This window comes from Bubalus bubalis, chromosome 20 (assembly GCF_019923935.1).
Source record: "Bubalus bubalis isolate 160015118507 breed Murrah chromosome 20, NDDB_SH_1, whole genome shotgun sequence".
NCBI classification, from domain to species: Eukaryota; Metazoa; Chordata; class Mammalia; order Artiodactyla; family Bovidae; genus Bubalus; species Bubalus bubalis.
In genome coordinates, this window is record NC_059176.1 from 44008520 (window position 1) to 44032549 (window position 24030).

The window sequence follows — 24030 nt, forward strand, 5'->3', positions numbered from 1 at the left end:
TTTAGTGCTCATCCCACAATCGCCATCCCATTAACATTTTTCAAGGGTAATGATAATTATATTCATTTATAGTTGATATCTGGTGAATTTTCAATCATATAAAAACCATAGCTTTGCAAATATTTTTTGTTTTGTAATTATGAAAACATGTAGGCCAGGGAGAAGAATAAAGAGTATTTAATAGTTTGTTGGCTTCGCTCATTTCTCTTAAATATTGAGACATAAGTGAATCTCCATGTATATTCTTGGCTAGGCAGAGGTGGACCTATGAATACAATCTGTCTAAGCACAAGTTAGAAAAGAATTTCCAGACACAGAGCATTTCAGAAAGAAGCGAGTTTATTAAGAACAAAGAGCAGAGATGATGTGAGCTCTGCAAACACAGCAGGCTGACCTCCTGACAGACCAGGGAGACCCCACGGGATGCTGTTAGAACAGCGGGCTGGCTCAAGGGAGAGCCGACCGTTTTCATGGGTCAATAGCCAACCTTTATAGTCTCAAGACAAGGAAAATTCCTGCTAGAAGGGTGGCATTAGGTGGTTGGTTAGGGTGGGTATTTTTACTGGTCAGGGAGCTAACCACTAAGGATCAGGGTGACTCACGGCAACCTTGGCTAGGGGGCTCAGTCAGTTCCAGAGGTGACCTCGGTGCTGGGCTCTGCATCTGTGGCCTTGGAACAAGACCTCGCACCTGTGACCTTGGGATAGGACTCCACAAATGTGAGAGGTACTGCAATGGGTAAATCTGTATGTCAACTTGGCTGAGCCACAGTACCCAGAAATTTGGTCCAATATTAGTCTAGATGTGGCTGTGAAAGTATTTTTCATATGAGATTAACACTGAAGTTGGTGACCTTTGAGTAAAGCAGATTATCCTCTCTAATATGGGGGTGGGCCTCATCTAGTCAGCTGAAGCCCTAAGAGAAAAAGGCCTACTCTCCCTGGAAGAGGAGGGGGCTCTGCCGGGGATACCTTCAGACTCACACTGCAGCTCTTCCCTGAGGCTCGGGCTGCCCAGCCCACCCTACCCTGCAGATTTTGGACTTTCCACAATCACACATGTGCTCGCTAAGTTGCTTCAGTTGTGCACAACTCTTTGCTACCTTATGGACCCACTAGGCTTCTCTGTCCATGGGATTCTCCAGGCAAGAATCCTGGAGTGGGTTGTCATGCCCTCCTCCAGGGCATCTTCACGACCCAGGGATCAAACCCATGTCTCTTATGTCTCCTGCATTGGCAGGCAGGTTCTTTACCAATAGTGCCACCTGAGAAGCCCAATCACTTGAGCCAGTTCCTTGAAACAAACCTCTCTCCCTATAAATCTCCTATAGGTTCTGTTTCTTTGGAGAACTCTTCACAAATACGAGTGTCATTCTTTTCCCATATTCCGGAAAATACCAGGAGGCCCAGGATGTCTGATGAAAAGCATCAGACCCTCACCCTCACTAATAAAAACCGAAAAACAAGTTAAAGAATGCCTCTCAAGGAAGCAGTACACACCTTGACCCACCAAGTCAAACCAAGAACACAAGGACTTCCTGGTAGTCCAGTGGTTAAGACTCCAAGCTTCCAATGCAGGGGGCATGGGTTCAGTCCCTGGGATGGGAAATTCTGCATGTCTATGGTGTGGCCATGAAAAAAAAAAAAAAGCAAACTAACAAAATAACAGAACAAAAACAAACCAAGAACATGAGTAGCCATTGTGCACAGCCGTGCCAGGCTCAGAGCATGAAGACAGAGCACAGCAGCTTTATTATTGAATGAAGAACTAGGCCCGCAGCCACAGTGGGGGCCCCTGGTCCCCCCAGGGAGGTGGAGGGGGCGGCGTGCCAGTCTGGTGTTTCTGGGAGAGCAGAGAGGACCTCAGGCGAGCGAGAGGGCAGGCAGCACTTTTCCCGCACACTGGCCGAAGCCAATGCGGTACCCATCCCCCTGGCAGTGCCCTGTAACAGAGAGAGGACAGGGGGTCAGCCACAGAGCCGCCAAGCTCAGGGAACCAACGCCCAGGCAGCCACAGCACCGGTCAGCACACGGCTGGGCCCGGGGCAGAAAGGCACCATCAGGATGACAAATAGGTATATTCGACAGAAAACTACCCTCCCCAGGACCTGGACAGAGCACCAAGATGGAACTCCAGGCCCATCCCACTGTCGGGGACCCCAGAAAGTAGTGCAAGGATGGAACGATGGCTCTCCTGAGAGGCGAAGGAAGAGACAGAGGTCAACTCTCCCTCTATGAGTCTGAGTTCAAATCCTAATTAGGTCTGCTAATTAGCCTGAGGCCAGGGTTCAAAGTCTGGCTCCTGCACCTACTTGGGTTTCCTGGGAACTCAGTTTCCTCATCTGTGAAATGGATCTAATGATAGTACCCACTGAGCAAGACTATAACAAAGATGACGTGAGTTAATACACAGAGAACTCCCAGAAGTGCTTGGCCCAGGGCAAATGCTCAGTGTCAGCTATTAGGAGAATTATAAGCTGGGGGTCTGGGGGCAGCTTGTTTAACCTCTGAGCTCAGCTACTCCCTTGTCTACAAATGGGAATAGCAATCCTTTCCTCTTGAGGTGGTGAGGATTTAATGACACACTTGGGTGAAGTCCCAGCATGACACCTCCCCCAAAGCAGATGTTTAACAAATTCAATCAATTCCAGAAAGGCAGACAGCAGGAGGCCTTTGTCCCTGTACCTGAGAAGGGTCCATTCACCATGAGCTGCCCAACTAATATGAATTAGAGTAGAAAAGTCTATGAGGTGCTGGGAGAGCAGTGTGGAGAAGACAGGAGAAGAAAGGAGGGAACTTGCTGCTGATGGGAACCCCACCTGAGTGGGGATTTAATGGGTGGGTAGGAGTTCGCCAGGAGGGGGACAATGAAAAGGGCATGCCCAACAGAGGAAATAGCATGAGACCGAAGGCAACCTTGAGAGATGGGTCAACTCAGTTCAGTTCAGTTGCTCAGTCGTGTCCGACTCTTTGCGACCCCATGAACCGCAGCATGCCAGGCCTCCCTGTCCATCACCAACTCCCGGAATCCACCCAAACCCATGTCCACTGAGTCCGTGATGCCATCCAACCATCTCATCCTCTGTCGTCCCCTTCTCCCCCTGCCCTCAATCTTCCCCATCATCAGGGTCTTTTCCAATGAGTCAGTTCTTCACATCAGGTGGCCAAAGGATTGGAGTTTCAGCTTCAACATCAGTCCTTCCAATGAACACCCAGGACTGATCTCCTTTAGGATGGACTGGTTGGATCTCCTTGCAGTTCATGGGATTCTCAAGAGTCTTCTCCAACACCACAGTTCAAAAGCATCAATTCTTCTGGACTCAGCTTTCTTTATAGTCCAACTCTCACATCCATACATGACCACTGGAAAAACCATAGCCTTGACTAGACAGACCTTTTTTGGCAAAGTAATGTCTCTGCTTCTTAATATGCTGTCTAGGTTGGTCATCGGAGAAGGCGATGGCACCCCACTCCAGTACTCTTGTCTAGAAAATCCCATGGATGGAGGAGCCTGGTAGGCTGCAGTCCATGGGGTCGCGAAGAGTCGGACACAACTGAGCAACTTCACTTTCACTTTTCACTTTCATGCATTGGAGAAGGCAATGGCAATCTACTCCAGTATTCTTGCCTGGAGAATCCCAGGGACGGGGGAGCCTGGTGGGCTGCCGTCTATGGGGTCACAGAGTTGGACACGACTGAAGTGACTTAGCAGCAGCAGCAGCAGATTGGTCATAACTTTCCTTCCAAGGAGTAAGTGTCTTTTAATTTCATGGCTGCAATCACCATCTGCAGTGATTTTGGAGCCCCCCAAAATAAAGTCTGACACTGTTTCCACTGTTTCCCCATCTATTTGCCATGAAGTGATGGGACTGGATGCCATATCTTAAAGTCTTCTGGATGTTGAGCTTAAAGCCAACTTTTTCACTCTCCTCTTTCACTTTCATCAAGAGGCTCTTTAGTTCTTCTTCACTTTCTGCCATAAGGGTGGTGTCATCTGCATATCTGAGGTTATTGATATTTCTCCCAGCAATCTTGATTCCAGCTTGTGCTTCCTCCAGCCCAGCGTTTCTCATGATGTACTCTGCATATAAGTTAAATAAGCAGGGTGACAATATACAGCCTTGATGTACTCCTTTTCCTATTTGGACCAGTCTGTTGTTCCATGTCCAGTTCTAACTGTTGCTTCCTGACCTGATACAGATTTCTCAGGAGTCATGTCAGGTGGTCTAGTATTCCCATCTCCTTCAGAATTTTCCAGTTTATTGTGATCCACACAGTCAAAGGCTTTGGCATAGTCAAAAAAGCAGAAATAGATGTTTTTCTGAAACTCCCTTGCTTTTTCGATGATCTAGCAGATGTTGGCAATTTGATCTCTGGTTCCTCTGCTTTTTCTAAAACCACCTTGAACATCTGGAAGTTCATGGTTCATGTATTGCTGAAGCCTGCCATGGAGAATTTCAAGTATTACTTTACTAGCGTGTGAGATGAGTGCAATTGTGCAGTAGTTTGAGCATTCTTTGGCATTGCCTTTATTTGGGATTGGAATGAAAGGAAGTCCCCAAAAAGCCCTCCCAGTGAGTCCGCACAGCCACCTGTGCCCTGCTGACCCAGCCTGTCTCCTCCCACCTCCCTCCTCCTGTCTGACCAGCCACCTCATTCTCCCTGTGGGCTATTCCAACTACACCCCCAAACCTGCCCCTCACTGTCCCTGGCATCCCTGAGGACATCCTGGCCACCCCAGCACTAACCCCTAACACTCAGGGTCACCTTTGGTCCAGAGCAATATCCTTGCCTATTCTGTTGCTCAGTTTCATTATTGTTCTATCAGTCACTTTTGAATCTTGATGCTCAGAAACATTTGTGTCCCCGGGGCGGGGGTGGGGGGAAGCCTATTAAAGCAAAACCTGGCAGAAATGCATCAATCATCTATCAAGACAAGTCACTCCAAAAGGCAGTATTTTTTAAGAGCCTTCTTCCTGGAGAGCTGCAAACACTGATGGAGTGTCTTTCTCCTCCCCACCCCCAACGCTGGGCACTGTCAGTCACATGGCTCCTTCCTGCCCTGGGCACAACAGCACCAACCCTCCCAGCAAACAGCACTACCTGCTTCCTTAAGCACAGATACACAGTGACATCCTGGTAGGAGAGCCAGCCACTTCCTCCCCATCTTACAGCTGGAGGGCAGGTGCTGAACAGGGTTTCTGAACCTTAGTGACTAGTGACAGTTAGAGCTGGATGGATGATTCTCAAGACAGGCTGTCCTGTGCACTTGGGATGTCTAGCAGCATCCCTTGCTGCCCTTCAGAGTCAGCCAAAACTGGCTCCAGTTGCTGCCAAATGTCCCCCAAAGACCGTGGCCCTGAGGATGGAAGTGATGCTCTGCACCCAGGACCATCTTCTGGGCCCTCAGGCCGCTGCTCCCCAGGCCAGGGAGGAGAAGCTGGGGGCAGGTGTATCCAGGCAGGGACCAGGGGCCCAGAGAGGCCAGAGAGTGAGGAAAGTCCACTCCCAAGTCAGAGCATGCCACTGAGACCTGGGCAGAGCGGGAAGGCAGCTCCCTGGCCTCACTGAGTTAGTTCCATCAACCATGGACACGGAAGGGAAAAGCGTGCTCGTCTCCTCTGGGATGTCAGCCCAGTCGCTGGCTCTTTCCTGGAGACTGACCCTCTGCCTGGGGCTTCCCTGGTGGCCCAGATGGTAAAGAATCCACCTGCAATGCAGGAGACCTGGGTTTGACCCCTGGGTTGGGAAGATCCCTTGGAGAAGGAAATGGCAACCCACTCCAGCATTCTTACCTGGAGAATCCCATGGACAGAGGAGCCTGGTGGGCTACAGTCCACGGGGTTGCAAAGGGTTGGATACAACTGAGTGGCTAAGCACAGCGTAGAGCCTCTGCCTGCTCCCCACTGCATCCCAAGGGGAACGAGTGTCCTAGTGACAGCTCAGTTTTCCAGCTTCCCAAAATGCCCCACCTGCCAAATATAATTCTTATTCTTGTTCCTGAGACTTCCACCCATCTATCTCCATTTTCCTCTTTTCTTTCTAAAAAATTTTAAAATTTTCATTTATTTGTTTTTGGCTGCACTGGATCTTTGCTGCTGCACGAGGGCTTCCTCTAGTTGTGGTGAGCAGGGACTACTCTCTAGTTGGGGTGCCAGGGAGTCCATTGCAGGGGCTTCTCTTTCGTGGAGTAGCTCCAGTTTGCAGAAACTAGAGAAAGCTTGTGCACAGCCGCAAAGACCCAGTACAGTCATTAAAATAAGTAAAGAAATAAAATTTTAAAAATAATATGCATTTAAAAAAAAAGAAGAAGAAGGGGTCAGGATGCTGGGCCTTCTCAAGAGTGGGTTCTGGAAAAAACATCAATAATGATGAGGACAGGGGTGACAACCGTTGCGAATTTTAAGTGCTCACAAAGTAACGCGTGCCTTGTGAGGCTCTTTAGATGTTATCAAAGGGGTGAAGAATCAGGGTTCTGAAAACCAGCTACCTGGATGGGAAATCTCTTCCTGACTTACTGGTTGCAAGATCCAAGGCAAGTCATTTACCCACTGCTGGGCCTTCCGTCTGTAAAACAGTGCTGCAGCGGTGGTGGAGCACAACCCCAGACGGGTGGGCCCTGCACCTCCCAGTTCACCACGGGAACCCAGGGGAATCCACAGCCCCTGCCCTGAAGGATTAAACTGGGTCATGCCAGCAAATACGGAAAACTCAGCAGTGGCCACAACACTGGAAAAGGTCAGTTTTCATTCCAATCCCAAAGAAAGGCAATGCCAAAGAATGCTCAGCTACCACACAATTGCACTCATCTCACATGCTAGTAAAGTAATGTTCAAAATTCTCCAAGCCAGGCTTCAGCAATACGTGAACCGTGAACTTCCTGATGTTCAAGCTGGTTTTAGAAAAGGCAGAGGAACCAGAGATCAAATTGCCAACATCTGCTGGATCATCAAAAAAGCAAGGGAGTTTCAGAAAAACATCTATTTCTGCTTTATTGACTATGCCAAAGCCTTTGACTGTGTGGATCACAATAAACTGTGGAAAATTCTGAATGAGATGGGAATACCAGACCACCTGACCTGCCTCTCGAGAAACCTGTATGCAGGTCAAGAAGCAATAGTTAGAACTGGACATGGAACAACAGACTGGTTCTAGATAGGAAAAGGAGTACGTCAAGGCTATATATTGTCACCCTGCTTATTTAACTTATATGCAGAGTACATCATGAGAAATGCTGGGCTGGAGGAAGCACAAGCTGGAATCAAGATTGCTGGGAGAAATATCAATAACCTCAGATATGCAGATGACACCACCCTTATGGCAGAAAGTGAAGAAGAGCAAAAGAGCCTCTTGATGAAAGTGAAAGAGGAGAGTGAAAAAGTTGGCTTAAAGCTCAACATCCAGAACACTAAGATCATGGCATCCGGTCCCATCACTTTATGGGAAATAGATGGAGAAACAGTGGAAACAGTGGCTGACTTTATTTTGGGGGGCTCCAAAATCACTGCAGATGGTGATTGTAGCCATGAAATTAAAAGACGCTTACTCCTTGAAAGGAAAGTTATGACCAACCTAGATGGCATATTAAAAAGCAGAGACATTACTTTGCCAACAAAGGTCCGTCTAGTCAAGGCTATGGTTTTTCCAGTGGTCACATATGGATGGCAGAGTTGGACTATAAAGAAAGCTGAGCACCGAAGAATTGATGCTTTTGAACTGTGGTGTTGGAGAAGACTCTTGAGAGTCCCTTGGACTGCAAGGAGATCCAACCAGTCCATCCTAAGGGAGATCAGTCCTGGGTGTTCATTGGAAGGACTGACGTTGAAGCTGAAACTCCAATACTTTGGTTACCTGAGGCTAAGAGCTGACTCATTGGAAAAAACCCTGATGCTGGGAAAGATTTAGGCCAGGAGGAGAAGGGGATGGCAGAGGATGAGATGGTTGCATGGCATCATCAACTCGATGGACATGGGTTTGGGTGGACTCTGGGAGTTGGTGATGGACAGGGAGGCCTGGCGTGCTGCAGTTCATGGGGTTGCAAAGAGTCAGACACAACTGAGCAACTGAACTGAACTCATTTTTACAACCACGCTGTGAGACTAGGCACTGTATCCTTAGCTCCATTTTAAAGATGAGGAAACTGAGTCTCAGAAAGATTCAATAACCTGAGGAAGGTCCCAGAGCTACTGGCGATGTGGGAGTCCAACCTGAATCTGTGTGACTCTGACCACGGTGGCGCCTTCCTCTCCAGCAATATTAAATGATAGGCATAATGGCCCCTCAAAGGGGTAAGGGTGCCCTAACCTGCTTGAAATGTGTGTGCTCATACGCTCAGTCATGTCCAGCTCTTTTGTGACTCCGTGGACTGTAGCCCTCCAGGTTCCTCTCTCCTTGGGGATTCTCCAGGCAAGAATACTGGCGTGGGTTGCCATGCCCTCCTCCAGGGCATCTTCCCAACCAAGGGATTGAACCTGCATCTCTTGCATCTCCTGCATTAGCAGGCAGGTTCTTCACTACTAACAGCACCTGGGAAGCCCCTCAGAATGGGCCGCTAGAAATCTTGTCACTAACTCAGTCAGGTAATAGGCACAGGGTCAAAGGGCACAAGGTCAGAAGGCACAGGGTCTCTGCACTGCAAAGTTCAGAACGTGAAACCTGCCATTATTTTATCACTTTGATCTGGGGGGAAGGAGACACTGAGCTGGACTTCCTTGGTCTTTTTGCTCCAGGAAGACTCTGATTTAAAGTTCTCGGCAGGGACTTCCCTGGTGGACCAGTGGTTAAGATTTTGCACTTTTACTGCAGGGGACACGGGTGTGATTCCTGGTCGGGGAACTAAGATCCCACATGCAACATGGCTTGATTAAAAGATTTAAAGTAAATAAAGCCAGTCCCTGGCAGGCAGGGCTAGGGTGAAGGCCAGAACAAGCAGACACAGAGCTGGGACTTCCTGGTAGTTCAGCTGGTAAAGAATCCACCTTCAATGCAAAAGACCCCAGTTCGAGTTCTGAGTCACGAAGATCCCCTGGAGAAGGGTATTCCCGGGGAATACCCACTCCAGTATTCTTGGGCTTCCCTGGTGGCTCAGCTGGTAAAGAATCTGCCTGCAATGCGGGAGCCCTGGGTTTGATCCCTGTGTTGGGAAGATCCCTTGGAGAAGGGAATGGCTACTCACTCCAGTATTCTGGCCTACAAAATTCCATGGACTGTATAGTCCATGGGGTCGCAAAGAGTCGGACACGACTGAGCGACTTTCACTTCACTTCTTTTCAGTCCCTGTCAGGCAGGGCTTGGGTGAAGGCCAGAAGAAGCAGACACAGAACCGGGAAGGCCGGAGTGGGGACAGTTGGGACAGATGGCTTCCCGGCAGACGGCGAGGACGGCGAGGAGGAGATGCCGCCTGTGGGCCTGGCGCCCTCCCTCACCTGTCATGATGACTTCATCCCCGTCCAGCAGGAACTTCCTGGTCTGGCCATTCCCCAGCTCTATGGCCCTTGTGCCCTTCCATGACAGCTCCAGCATGCAGCCAAAGCTCTCTGGCTCCTTCATAGCAAGAAGGGGAAGAAGTTGTCACAGGCATTTACATCACAGTGTTTCCATCACCGTGGGCGGGTCAGATCTGGTGCGGACAGTGGTTAGCAAGGCGAGGGGTAGGGGTGAGGCCTGGGAAGGAGTAAGGGACCCCACAGCCCCCAGAGACCCTGCCTTGGTGGGAATCACCCTGGAAATGTCAAGTCCAGGTACCTTACGTGCCCTGCTTACTTCATTCAGGATTTGGGCGTTGGGGGGATGCTGGGCCAACCTGCCCAGGCCCATCCTGCCAGGCGCCTGCCAGGCCCCTGCCCACTCTGGAGGCTGGGGCTTACCCAGATGCTGTTACTCTTGGCAGCGCCCCACCCCACCCCACCCCCCTGCTAGGAAGAGACTTTCCATCAAAAAGAGCCTGAGGTCTGGACCTTGCAGGAAGTGGCTAGTCCGTGCACCAACCAAAGTCATCACCAAAGGTTCATGGTGGGGGCGGTTAGCAGTGGGGCCACCTCATTCTGGAAGGATGTGCTGTGAGGTGGTGACAACCAGATACAACAGTGGCCCCCTGTGTCATTCTCACTCCCCCCAGTAGACAGAGGCAGCCTCTCACCCCTATCCCGATCTCTTCTGCATTTGAAAAAGGAGCCCCTTCTGCACCCAGAGATGGATGAAGCTATGAGGTGGACAGGGTCGTAAGATATGCATGCTCAGGCTGGACTCCCCTCTCAAGGGAGAACCTTCCAGTCTGTACAGGGAATAGGGATGCTCCACGCAGGCAGCTCCCAGGGGAACCAATCACATACTTACTGGCCCGCTGATGGTTCCAGAAGCCAAGAGGTCGCCCGGCTGCAGGTTGCAGCCATTGACAGAGTGGTGGGTGAGCTGCTGCAGCATTGTCCAGTACATGTACTGCGGGCGAGGACACAGAGATGGGGACGGGCAGGACAGGCTTCTCCTGAGCTGCCCGGAGCAGCAAGCCCCACTCACAGCAGCCCGCCCCGGGCTCTCTCCCAGTCCCTAGAGCAAGGACAAGCTGTCCTCCTGCACTTACCCTGTGACCTACCCCAGTTCTCTCCCTGCCCCTTCACCAGCTAGAGCCCTAGCTCCTGGGCTCCTTCTAGCCCAACCCTAACCCACCTTCTCCAAGAAGCACTCCTGGAGTTGCAAACCTCACTGCTCAGACCCTCAACGTGCAGCATGCTCAGGAGTCCATAATCCCACTTTGTCCTGAAATCACCCCAGAGTCCTGAGTTGACAAGGTCTAGGTCCTCACTACAGCAAAACTGTCTCATGAGCAAAGACCTCAGGCCTTGGAACAGACACTGGGCAACAGAGCTGAACAACTCAAACAGAACCTCAGAGCAGCCTAAAGGATGAGGGAGCACTACAGGAGGTCAGGCCTGGTGGGAAGTGACCAAGGACCACGTGCCCGCTGAGCATCTCAGGGGCTGCACTCCTGCGCCTCAAGCCCACAGCTCCTCAGGTCTGCCCCTCCTGAAGCTACACACCCAGGAAAAGGAAACCTCAGAAATGGATTTTTGCACAAAAGAACCCTTAAGCAGGCTCCCCCATTCCTTCTTAGCAGCCTAAGGAGTCCAGAATAAAGTTAAATTAAGAGGGAGACTAGAAGAAACAGGAATACATTGAATCAGAGGATGTTCAATGGTCAGCAAGCATATGACAGGATGCCCAGCTGCATTCGTCCTTGTCATTGTTGTTCAGTCACTCAGTCATGTCCGATTCTTTGCAACCCCAGGGACTGCAGCACGCCAAGGCTTCCCTGTCCTTCACTATCTCCTGGAGTTTCCTCAGACTCATGTGCTTTGAGTCAGTGATGCCATCCAACCATCTCATCCTTTTCCGCCCCCTTCTCCTCCTGCCCTCGGTCTTTCCCAGCATTCATCTTTAGGGAGATGCAAAGCGAAATCACAATCCCCAGAACAGCTGAAATGAAACTGCCAGCGGCTCACCTGTTGACCAGGATGTGGAGCAGCCGAAATGTCAGATGCTGCCCGTGGTGAGTGCAAACTGTAACAAGCCCTTGGGAAAAGTCTTTGGAAGGACTCCTCGGCCAAGTATGGATATACACTCTCTATGACCCAGCACTTCTATCCCTGGATATCCAGACATATGCACATTCATGCACCCAGAGACATGGACTAGACTGTTCACGGTAGCTCTACCAAAAAAATGGAAACAACCCACCACACGCTGACCCATCATCACATCCCGACATGGATGCTTTTCTCCTGGTCCTGCCAGGAAGAAAGGTCTCCCCCGTCTCCAAAAGCAGTCTGCCCAGCCTTAAAGCTTACCTTAAAATTAGACCTGCATATGGTAGCTGCCTGGCTCATTCCTTCTCCTGTTAGGAAGACAAGTAACATTGACCAGAAGACTTAATTCCATTAATCAAGGAGTGGGGATCCCACCTTGTAAGGGGAACTCTTTTGTGGCTTAGGCTTTCCATTGTCTAATATGACTCCACCTAAAGAGTCTATGAACCAATAAGCTCATAGGCTAGGGTCTCAGAGCTGGGGGACTTCCACAGAGAAGTCAATACCATCATTATCCCACTGCCAGGTGACAAACCGGACAGATTTAGTAACAGATAGATTCAGTAATATGCCCAAAGTCCCAGAGCTGGTCAGGGGAAGAACCAAGACTTGAACTTCAGCTGTAACCTTCAAAGCGGGGCTCTCTCACTACTGATCCACTGGCCTTTAACTCAGCCCAGCCGAGCAGCCCCAGGGGTCCACCCAGTTGGACACAGCCTCCGACCCCCAGGCAGTACCTTTCAGGGCAACAGAGAGGTTGATGTCGAATGTGTAGGGCTGGTCATGGCAGAGATACGGCAGGGGCTTGGGGTCCTGTGAGGGCAGAGGAACACAGAGGGGCTGGGTTGGCTGGCCGAGCTGGCCAGGCTGGCCCCACAGCAGAGCAGCTGGCCAGGAGGACCTGAGAAGAAGGGGCATCCCCTCTTTCCAGGACAGTGCTGTGTCCCTGGACACTGGGGGGTGAGGGTGGCAGAAGACAGAGTGGTCAACAAAGGGTGCACAGTCCCCCTAGTGCTCCTGGACTCAGTGATACAGGCCACTTTGACAGCCAGGCCAGAAGGTCTGTACTTTGTCCAAAAGCAATGTCTCCCCCAAGAGCCATCTGTGACTCCCTAGTGATCCATGAGCTAATGTGGGGTGACTTTATTTTCATGATTATGTGTTTCTTTTCATGATTGACTTGGTGGCTAGTTACATGGATAGGGACCTAGAAGTTCCTTTTCTAAATATACTATGTTTTCAAATGGAAGCTGCTTTAAAGAAAAGCATTCAGTAAGTCATCATTCACAAGTGGCAAGAATCCTGAAGGTTGCACTTTAACAGTATTTGGGAAGGATTGGTATATAAGGAGATAGAGCCCAAAGGTCTTTGGTGAGGGTGAGCAGTGCCTGTGAGCGAAGAGCTGGACCAGGGATAAAGCCTGGAGGGGACAAGCCAGGGATGTGACTGCGGGCCAGGCGGTCCTCGGAGAGTGGGACTCACCGAGGAGGGAGGAGACAAATCTCAGAGACTGAAAAAGATGGGGAGGGAGATGCTGGCAGGAGTGGTGGAGGAGGGAGCCTCACGAGGAACTGGTCTGCAGGGAAAGACTCCCAGTGTTTCGGTACAGCTCCATGAGAAGACAGCAGGCTGAGACATGTCCAGGGAGCCACATGTGAGGTGGAGGCAGAGGCCATGAGAAAGCAGGGTCAGATGTTCAGGGGAGCAGAACCGGTAATGAGGGAAGAGCAAGGCTGAGAGCTCAGCCCGGGCTGCCCCCACATGGAGGCTAGAGTCCACTGGAGCATTGCAGGAGATACAGGACTGAGACTGGTCACATGCCAGAAGCCAGGGGCAGAGCGTCTAGGAACAGTAGGGGGCTGCCAAAAGGTCAAAAGAAGTTCAAACCAGTCGATCCTAAAGGAAATCAACCCTGGGAATATTCACTGTAAGGACCAATGCCAAAGCTGAAGCTCCAACACTTTGGCCACCTGATGCGAAGAACTGACTCATTGAAAAAGACCCTGATGCTGGGAAAGATTGAAGGCAGGAGGAGAAGGGGACGACAGAGGATGAGAGGGTTGGATGGCATTACAGACTCGATGGACATGAGTTTGAGCAAACTCCGGGAGATGGTGAAGGACAGGGAAGTCTGGTGTGCGGCAGTCCATGGGGTCGCAGAGTCAGACACAACTGAGCGACTGGACAACAGCAAAGAGGTCCATACTGAAGAGGGCACAAGACCATGGCGTCAGTCAAGGTCAAGTGCACTTTGGTGGAGGTCACTGGGGGTGATGGGATGGAGGCAGCAGCAGACTGTGACAGCCTGAGGAGTGAGGACCAAGATCCGGAGTCGGGCCAGGACAGTGGTACAGGGACCAGGAGGCTCGGCAGCAGGATGCCCTGTGGTCTGACTCCACACTGCAGTTTGTCAGTCGGCCTCCAGGGGGCGCCATCACACAGACCACAACTTGGCGACCCGGGAGGTTGTGCAATGTGATACTGGAAGGGACCCCTTCTCCTGCCAATTGGCCAGTTCCTGTAGCCTCAGAGGATTCTAAAGGTTACAAAACTCCATGTTTTTTCCCAGAACTGTGCAAGGAACAGGGAAAACACAAGGCAGAATGACTGGCGCCATGCTTGCCTAGAGGTCCCTGCAGTCAAGACCCCCCAGCACGTGGGCATGCTGGGGACACAGCACTTACCCTCCAGACCCTCTCCAAACTGGATGGGTAAACAGCTGGGAGGCAGAGGGGCCCGGGTTTGGGACTTCTCATAGAGGACGTCTTACCTGCTCCGGGTTGGGCACAGCAAAGGGCATGAGGGCATCCATGGGCACCACCCATGGAGAGATGGTGGTTCCAAAACTCTTCCCAAGGAACGGCCCAAGGGGGACGTACTCCCATTTCTGGATGTCTCGAGCTACAGGAGAAGGGACAAGCAGGGCTGACAGAAGCCAACGAGGCCACCAGCCAAGTCTCCCCTCTCCCCTTGACGAAGGACCAGACGCTTGGCTCAGCCTTGCTGACCCCTGGTGCTCCAACCCCAATGAGCTGGTTGCCCTGGGACCAAGGACAGAGGTCCTCTGAGGTCACCGTGCCAGGCTGCGGCCAAGAGCGAGATGACCAAAGGGCAGGAAAAAGAAAAGTACTCTTCCAGTACCAGGAGGGAGAGAGACGTATTTGTCACAAGAGACAGGAATTCAAGGCCAAGAAGAGACTGCAAACAAATCTTGTTACTTCTTCAATAATTTAGCACCCCAGACCCAAAATCCTGTGTTTTGTCTATTGTTTACAAATTTATTATTTGTTTGTAAAAAGGTATAAAAGCTGCCTGCTTTGTTCACTTCCTTAATTCTCTTCTGTGCACTCCTGTATTTACAAATTATATTTGTTTTTCTGCTGTTTAACTAAAAGGGGGGAGCAGGCAGGATATTTCCCCATGAAGGGTCTGGAATCTCAACCTCATAGTTCCTGGGACACCTGGCACCAGTTTCCTCCTATATAAGGCAGAGGGGTTGAGACAAACTCAGAAATGGAGCTGTTTGGTTTGAAATCTTAGCTCAGCAATCAGCTGAAATCACTCTGTGCCTCATTCCTCACCTCCGTAAAATGGGAATAGTAATATTATCATTGGGCTTCCCAGCTGGCACTAGTGGTAAAGTGCCTGCCGATGCAGCGGTCATAAGAGACGTAGATTCAATCCCTGGGTTGGGAAGATCCCTTGGAGAAGGGCACGGCAACCCACTCCAGTATCCTTGCCTGGAGAATCCCATGGAGGACCCTAGTGGGCTACAGTCCACTGGGTCTCAAGAGTCAGACATGACTTAGTGACTAAACAACAAAAATATTACCAGTGCCCAATTGGTATCTGGCAGGAGAGTCCACGGGAGGAGTTCAGCCCTGGGGCCTGGCACAAAATTGCTCAAACATATTAGCCATGTCCCTCCGTTCAACTTACAAGAACACTGGAGCTCAGAGAGGTCAAGTGACTGGCCAAGAGCTCAGAGCCGAGAGGTCTGTTGGATACCCAAGCCTGCGCTCTCAACCACTGACCACCTGCTGCCTCTGACCAAACCAGACCCAGGAGACCACCTTGGCTTCTGCAAAAAGTGTCCCAAACACCCAGCCTTCCCCCAGACCCAAGAGTGCACAGGATGCTCAATACCAGGATGCCCGGCTCCCCATAATTACCACTCCAGTCGTTCATAAGGACCATTCCAAAAATGTGCTCGTGGGCCTTGGAAATGGGGATTGGCTCTCCGAGTTTGTTCCCAGGGCCTACAAAGAAAGCCTGACATGGGAAAGCTGATGAGAATCTGGCTCTAACCTGCTGCCCTTGCCTGGAAGGCAAAGGTCAGGCATTTCCAAACCCTGGCTGATACCTGGACTGCTACGTGCAAATCCACCATACTTCTACACTGCACCTGAGTTGACAGACAGCCACAGCCCTGCTCACACCCCTGCTCACAGCTGGGGCCATAGTGAGCAGCAGCGGGCCAGTGCCCACCCAAGACCCCTGCACATGGTCCCTGATCACCACGGCAGCCCTTTTCATCTCCTTCAGCCCACACCTCTGCCCTTTCCCACACTGCATTTTCAGATTTGACAGCTACACAAGGCTTGTGAAAAGTGAAAATACCAGGGTTTGTATTCATGTCATAAAAAATCAGAAGGCTGACTCCATGATGTGGCAAAGAGAGCCCATGGGGGCAAACTCCACCCCTTAACCCATCATACAATTCCAAGTAGATGAGAGATCTAAATATTTGCAGAGTAAGGCTCTATCTAACAAGTACTAGAAAAACAAAACATCCCCCAAATCTTCAAATTCTTCAGATGGAGAGAGTCTGCTGCTGCTGCTGCTAAGCCGCTTCAGTCGTGTCCGACTCTGTGCAACCCCAGAGACGGCAGCCCACCAGGCTTCCCTGTCCCTGGGATTCTCCAGGCAAGAACACTGGAGTGGGTTGCCATTTCCTTCTCCAATACATGAAAGTGAAAAGTGAAAGTGAAGTCGCTCAGTCGTGTCCGACTTTTAGTGACCCCTAAGATGACATAAAAGGAAATGCCATAAAGGAAGTGATTGACATGTTTGACTTTATAAAACTGTAAAATTTCTGCATAAAGAAAGACAACAAATAAAGGCAAAATGATACCACACTGGGAGTAACATATTTACAATGTATTACAGTGAAGTGTTAATTTCTATTAAATACAAAAGTGTATTAGTCACTCAGTCATTTCCGACTCTTTGTGACCCCATAATCTATAGCCCACCAGGCTCCCTTGTCCATGGGGTTCTACAGGCAAGAATCATGGAATGGATAGCCATTCCCTTCTCCAAGGGATCTTCCTGAGCCAGGGATCAAACCCACATCTCTTATACCTCCTGCACTGGCAGGTAGGTTCTTGTCCATCTGAGCCCCCAGGGAAGCACTTCAATACAAAACAGACTTTCAAACTGCTAAGAGAGCACTGTGCAGAAAACTGGCAGAGAGTAGCCGAGAATATCTGTGAAAGGAGAGCATCGCTAACACAACATCCAGGAAACAAGAGAGCGTCTAGACATCACTGCGGGAACATGTTGGGAAAATAACTACCAGAAGCGCACAGAATCAACTATGATGTTTGCAAGACCCAAGTCCCAGTTATATTCATTCTATGATGGTGTTTAAACATCGCACATTTTTCATCAAGATTATAAAAAGAAAGATGCTGTCTTATAGAGAATCTCACCACCATCGTCAAGATGATCTGTGCTCGCTACCCACCCAATACACCGTTTCTTCACACTCCGACTTTCCATTTACCTACTGCCCACCCCTTCTGCCCCCCGACAGGAACCACCATAGGTAAAGCATCTGCCTGCAAAGTCCTCCATACTCCCAGAGAGAAGACCCTGGTCCCATTTAAACTGGGGCTCTGCACCCTGCTCTGGGGCATCTGGCTTGGGGACACCATCTCTTAGGGGCCACGTGGCAGCCTCACAAAGGCAGTGAGAGGCAGAGGGCTGGTTCGGCATGCCCTCCTGGGACTAGTGACTATTTGTCTCCCCTGGATGGAATCCAAAGATATCACCAGGCAGGATTGGAAATACAGGGAGATCCAGCCTGCCTCCAATCAACCTAGAGGCCCACGCTCACAGTCCAACCAGGGGACCCCAAAGCGTACACCAGGGAACCCACATCAGGAGACACTCCGAGGACCACCTAAACCTGAGATTCAAACTGTCTGCCACCCTGTGTGTCTCCTCAGGTGACCCCTCAAAACCTCTCCGACTACTGATTTGGAGGTTACAAATGAACGGTTAATGAACTTACACATACAGAATCAGTGAGTAAGGAGGCTGGACGGTACTTCTGATGGCCAGGTGGGGACCCAGAACTGCCATTAACATGGTTGAGATGAGAGAACGGCCCATTGTCCAGGGCAGCCACTGGGAGAGCCCTCTTGCCCTAGCGTATATACAGACCCCACGCCAGTAAAACACCGAGACAAGGCTTACCATCTCCAACTCGAAGTCCAGGAGTTTGCAGGCACCATAAACGGGAGGCTTAGCTGGAATAACAGCAGAAAGAGAGGTTAGTGGGTGCCAGGCATGGACTTGGGCGTGTGGGGACAAAGGGCAGAGCCCGGCAAGGCCTGGGCACTGGGGGCACTTACAGTCATCAGGCCGCATCTGCCCCAGGGGCCTGCGGATCGGGGTGCCAGACACCACCACGGAGGAAGCGCGCCCGTGGTAGCCCACTGGCAGGTGCAGCCTGAGGAAGGAAGGCGAGAGGAAGCCTTGATGCTGTTACATGTACAAATGAAATTTCGAAATGTTTTCAGATGAAATGAAAGGGAGCCAACATATATATACCTGAGCTTCCCTGGTGGCTGATGGTAAAGAATGTGGGAGATCTGGGAAGATCCCCTGGAGAGGGGAATGGCTACCTACTCCAGTATCTTGCCTGGAGAATCCCTTGGACAGAGCAGCTTGGTGGGCTACAGTCCACAGGGTCACAATGAGTCTGACACAACTGAAGCAACTTAGCAAGCACGCACATATATAAAATAGATAAGTAATAAGGACCTGGGGCTTCCCAGGTGGCACAGTGGTAAAGAATCCATCTGCCAATGCAGGAGATGCAAGAGATGCAGGTTCAATCCCTGGGGTGGGAAGATCCCCTGGAGTAGAAAATGGCAACCCACTCCAGTATTCTTGCTTGAGAAATCCCAAGGGCAGAGGAGCTTGGTGGGCTACAGTCCAGGGGGTGGCAAAGAGTCGGACACGACTGAGTGACTAAATTTCAAAATGCTTTCAAGATAAAAATGAAAGTGAGTCAACACATACATGGTTCAAATATCGAAAAGAACTCCCAAGTGTCCAGAAACAAATAAATGGATGAGCAAGAATGTGGTCTCGATAAGACAATGGAATATTTTCTGTTGTTGTTCAGTCTGTCAGGCTTCCCTGTCCTTCACCATCTCCTGGATTTTGCTCAAACTCATGTCCATTGAGTCAATGATGCCATCCAACCATTTCATCCTCTGTCATCCCCTTCTCCTCCTGCCTTCAATCTTTCCCAGCATGCTCTTTGCCTCAGGTGGCCATTGCTCAACATTAAAAAGAAAGGACTTCCTTGGTGGTCCAGTGGTTAAGAAACTGCCTGCCAATGCAGGAGACACAGGTTCAATCCCTCCTCCAGGAAGATACCACATGCCAGATACCAGATACCATGGGGCAACTAAGCCCAAGCACCCTAAGAACCTGTGCTCCACAACAAGAAGCCACCACAATGAGAAGCCTGTATGTATGTAGGTATATGTTTGTATGTATGTGTGTACATGTATGAGTGTGCATGTATGTGTGTGAGGCTAAATAAAAGCCCCTGCAAAGATACCCATGTCCAGCACAGGGACTTCTGCTCAGTGCTATGTGACAACCTGGATGAGAGGGGAGTTTGGGGAAGAATGGATCCATGTGTATGTATGGCTGAGTCCCTTCGCTGTCCACCTGAAACCATCACACCATTGTGAGTTGACTATACTCCAACATTAAAAAAAAAAAAAGATATCCAGGTCTTAACCTCTGGAAGCTGTGAATATCACCTTCTGAGGTAAAAGAGACTTGCAGATGTGACTTAAGTCAATGATCATGAGATTATGGAGATTATTCTGAATTATCAGGTGGTCCCTACATGTAACCATGTGTGTGTGTGTGTGTGTGTGTGTGTGTGTGACTGCTCAGTCATGTCCAACTCTTTGCGACCCTTTGGACTATAGCCCGTCAGGCTCCTCTGTCCATGGGATTTCCCAGGCAAGAATACTAGAGTGGGTTGCCACTTCCTACTCTAGGGGATCTTCCCAGCCCAGGGATTGAACCTGAGTCTCTTATGTCTCCTACATTGGCAGGTGGGTTCTTTACCACTGAGCCACCTGGAAGGATCCTTATAAAGGGAAGAAGGTCAAAGGAGGAATTAGCACTGTTGCAGATGGAACCGAGAGGCTGCAGTCATCTGAGGAAGGGGTCCCAAGCTAAGCAGTGCAAGCAGTCTCTGGAAGCCAGAATAGACAAGGAAGTGGATTCTTCCCCTAGAGCCTCCCAGAGGAACCAGCACTAGAATTCACCAATAGAACTGTAATTCACAGCTTGCAAATCAAAGGAGCTGGAAGGATGTTGGTGACTCAGTATCTAATTCCAACCCATGTTCTCTAGATCAAGCCTCAAGGGACTGCCCCGCGATTCCACAGCAGGTCCAGGGCTGAGCTGAGAGGAGAACCAGAAGCTGGGGTCACTGTTTCCAGGTGTGGTGATGTCATGACCCTTGTGGGCTTTCCTCCCTGGTTCCTTTAACCTGAGAGGACCTGGCGGCTCCCAGAACCACAGGCTGCTGGACACAGAAAGACAGACTTGGAGCTCAGCCACACCAGGGTACGGGACATACCAGTTTGGCATCAGTGCATTCTCCTTGCCCCTGAACATGACCCCGACATTGGTGGCGTGATACCGAGAGGAATAGAAGTCCGTGTAGTCGCCTGCAGGGGAAAGGACGGAGGTGCTGTCAGCAACCTGGATGCTGAAGGATGGGGAAGTGCCGCTTCCAAGGGTCAGGGTCCGGGCGGTTGAGCCAGGACGGCTAGCCAGCAGGGGCTGGAGGCGCATGCCCGGCAACACTGGCACATCCAAAAGCTATTCACACCACTGAAAATTTGTTTTGAGAACTCGCAATTGAAAAATCAGAAACAAATTGGGGGATTTCCCTGGAGGTCCAGTGGTTAAGACTTCAAGCTTCCCACTGCAGGGGCATGGGTTCGATCCCTAGTCCAGGAACTAAGATCCTATAAGCCGCATTTCGTGGCCTAATAATAATAAATAAATAAAGGGTATAAAAAATAGTTCCAAGTTAATAATAAAAAATAAGTTCTTAAATTTGTAAAGATAATAATAAAAATAAAATAGATTTCCTGAAACAATGAAATTTGCAAATGAATAGCTGATACCCCTCCCACCCACCAGCTCCGATTACCAGGCCTTTGCTCAAGCTGTGACTACCCCTGGGGGGACTGGCATCTTCCTTGGGTCTGTGTGCCCAGATCCTGGCAGCTCAGTTTAGGCCCCGCCCCCTAGAGCATGAAGCCACACCCACTCTCCCTAGCTGGATCACCCCTCCTCCAAGTCCACTGAGCATCCAAGCCAGCCCTTCTCCCGGCCGGAGGGCTCCATGTCCCACTTGTGCCCCAGTCATGTGTGTGCAGGTCTTATCCCTCTGCAAGACTGAAGTCATTTCAGAGCAGCCTAGCCCAGGCCGCATTTTGTTTGACTCTCTCTCAGTGACAAGAACAAAGGGGCTTCCTTGGTGGCTCAGATAGTAAAGAATCTGCCTGCAGTTCAGGAGATCCAGGTTCAATCCCTGGATCAAGAAGATCCCCTAGAGAAGGGAATGGCAACCCACTCCAGTATTCTTGCCTGGAGAATCCAATGGACAGAGGAGCCTGGTGGGCTACAGTCTATTGGGGTTGCAAAGAGTCGGACGTGACTGAGCAACTAACACACACATAGTGCCAAGAACAAGGTCTCAGTGGGGCCTGGTGATGAAGACTGGAACGGACGAGGTGGACTGTATACTATCGGCACAGGCTCCCATAAGACAGGGAACTGATCAAATACGCAGAAATAGTAAGTTGGGGCAGTTTGCCTGTTTATCCTCCACAACCTCTCTTCAAAAAAAAATTTATTTCTAGTAGGTAAATAAAAAGTTGGACAGGGCCAGTACCAACAGCCTAGACTAGAAAAGGCAGTGGTGAAGGATGCATGCTTAGTGTGTGCTTAGTCACTCAGTTGTGTCTGACTCCTTTACGACCCACCGGACTGTAGCCCTCCAGGCTCCTCTGTCCATGGGATTTTCCAGGAAAGAATACTGGAGTGGGTTGCCATTTCCTCCTCCAGGAGATCTTCCTGACCCAGGGATTGAACCCAGGTCTCCTGAGTCTCCTGCACTGCAGGCGGATCCTTTACCACTGAGCCAAAAAGTCTACGAGGGTCCGTTAGAGCAGGGGCACCCTGAGCTTTTATGGCTGCTTTCCATCTTCAGTCCCAAAGCACAGACAGAACAGCTGAGATATTTGTTAGAAGCATAAATCCATAACAAGAAGGCACCACTGGCCAACTGGAAATCGTAAGGGATCCTGGAAGTCAAGCAGTGAGCCAAAATCCAGCGGCCCCCAGAGAGATGGGAAGGCGGGCGGGGGGTGGGGGGGTGGGCTGAAGAGACTGCCGGGGATTGAGTCCCTGCTGGCCATCCCCATCTTTACCCAGCTTCGCCCAAACAGCCAATAGCAGGAGACTGTGCCCGGGCTAAGGGGTGGGTCCGGGGAGCCGAGGTCATGACCCCAGAGACTTTAGCAGTAGGGAGAAGCAGGGCAGTCTCCCCACAACCACGAAACAAAACCAGAGCTCCCCATCAGAAGTAGACCACGCCCCTTTCCTTGGGGCTGGTTATAGGAAGAGCTGCATTCACCAGCACCTGACGGAGGAGAGTTTCCTACACAAATAAAGATGAGCACAAGGGACTTCCCTGGTGGTCCAGTGGTTAAGAATTTGCCTTCCAATGCAGAGGATGTGGGTTCAATCCTTGGTCAAAGAACTAAGATCTCACATGCTACAGGGCAACTAAGCCTGCATGTTGCAAAGAAGACCCAGTGCAACCCCAAAAAAGATGAGCACAAAAAAACCCAGACTCACCAAACGTCCGGAAGAATCCTCACCATGAGAGAGGTACTAATTCAACTCACAAAAGAAATGAAAGAGAGGAAGCAGGATTAATAGAGACACCAGAAGGAGACTGAAAAAGAAGCATCCTTTAGGGGACCTCCCTGGTGGTCCAGTGGTTAAGACTCCATGCTTCCAATGCAGGGGGCGCAGGTTTGATCCCTGGCCAGGGAACTAAGATCCCATATGTCTTATGATGGGGCAGGAAAAAAAAAAGAGAAGAAGAATCCTTTAATATATCTAATAAAAAAGGATGTTGCATCCACAAATCAAGAAGGGGTCTTTGGGGGACTTCCCTGGCAGTCCAGTGGTTAAGACTCCATGCCCCCAATGCAGGGGGTGCACTGGGTGCTGGTTCAAACCCTGGTCAGGGAACTAAGATCCCACATGTGTGGCCAAAAAAATAATAAAAAAATTATTTTTAAAGAAGAGGTCTTTGGGGGAAAAAATAATCTGGGATCTTAAAAATGAAAAGTGGCTGGACTGCGCCCACCTCAGAGTCAGGGAGGGGGTCCTGGGCTCCTGCCTGTCCTCCTCCCTCCCTGGGAAGCCTGGCTAGGTTCCTACCAGTTGTTGCTGGACATGTGGAACTCTCTTGCATGATGGAAAGCATGTGGGACACAGAAAATCACTTACAGAAAAACAAAACTCCACGTTATAGCTCTTCTCTTAGTTACAGAAACATGGAAATAAGTGCCTTTTATTTCATAAAATCATAGGTCTCAGGGCCAGAAGGAACCTACTTTAAAACGATGCCTTCAGGTAGATCATTCTATTGTTATTTCACAGATAAGCAAGGCCCAAACAGTAGACAACATGCCCAAACCTCCCTGTGAATTCTGATTCTGCTGTTTCTTGGCTATGTGTGGCCTTGAGAAAGTCCCTTTGATGCTTTAGAACTCAGTTTCTCCATTGGGAGTGATAATGCCAATCACAGGCATATCGATACAGTAAAGGAAATAATACATCTATATAATATATCTTATCATAGTGCTTGGCACAATGTTGCTCTCGCTGTGCTCAGTCACATCCAACTCTTTGCAACCCCATGGACTACAGTGTACCAGGCTCCTCTTTCCATGAGATTCTCCAGGCAAGATACCGGAGTGGGTTGCCATTTCCTTCTCCAGAGGATATTCCCAACCCAGGCAAAGTCTTTACCGCTGAGCCATCAGGGAAGCCCACGCCTGGCACATAGCAAGCCCCAAATAAAATCC

General features: G+C 50.2%; 1 protein-coding gene and 1 non-coding gene across 4 annotated transcripts in view; one reads left to right on the forward strand and one right to left on the reverse strand.

Moving 5' to 3' along the window:
* Window positions 1–1693: 1693 nt before the first annotated feature.
* The window catches only part of FAH (fumarylacetoacetate hydrolase), a 30669-nt gene continuing 8332 nt past the window's right edge, over window positions 1694–24030 (reverse strand). For 2 of the 3 annotated variants that reach the window (XM_044933039.2, XM_044933040.2), the window contains exons 5-13: window positions 20490–20580; window positions 18223–18320; window positions 18065–18117; window positions 15754–15853; window positions 14352–14482; window positions 12319–12394; window positions 11843–11889; window positions 10335–10436; window positions 1694–1942 (exon numbers count right to left, since the gene is read on the reverse strand). In XM_044933039.2, the coding sequence (XP_044788974.2) occupies window positions 1721–1942; window positions 10335–10436; window positions 11843–11889; window positions 12319–12394; window positions 14352–14482; window positions 15754–15853; window positions 18065–18117; window positions 18223–18320; window positions 20490–20580 (920 nt within the window). In that variant the 3' untranslated portion in view covers window positions 1694–1720. Of the gene's footprint in view, window positions 1943–9424; window positions 9543–10334; window positions 10437–11842; window positions 11890–12318; window positions 12395–14351; window positions 14483–15753; window positions 15854–18064; window positions 18118–18222; window positions 18321–20489; window positions 20581–24030 lie in introns of all 3 variants that reach the window. The other variant, XM_006076593.4, reaches the window with a different exon arrangement.
* Window positions 22915–22987, forward strand: TRNAW-CCA. The gene has a single exon. It is a non-coding gene; the product is annotated as a tRNA-Trp (tRNA).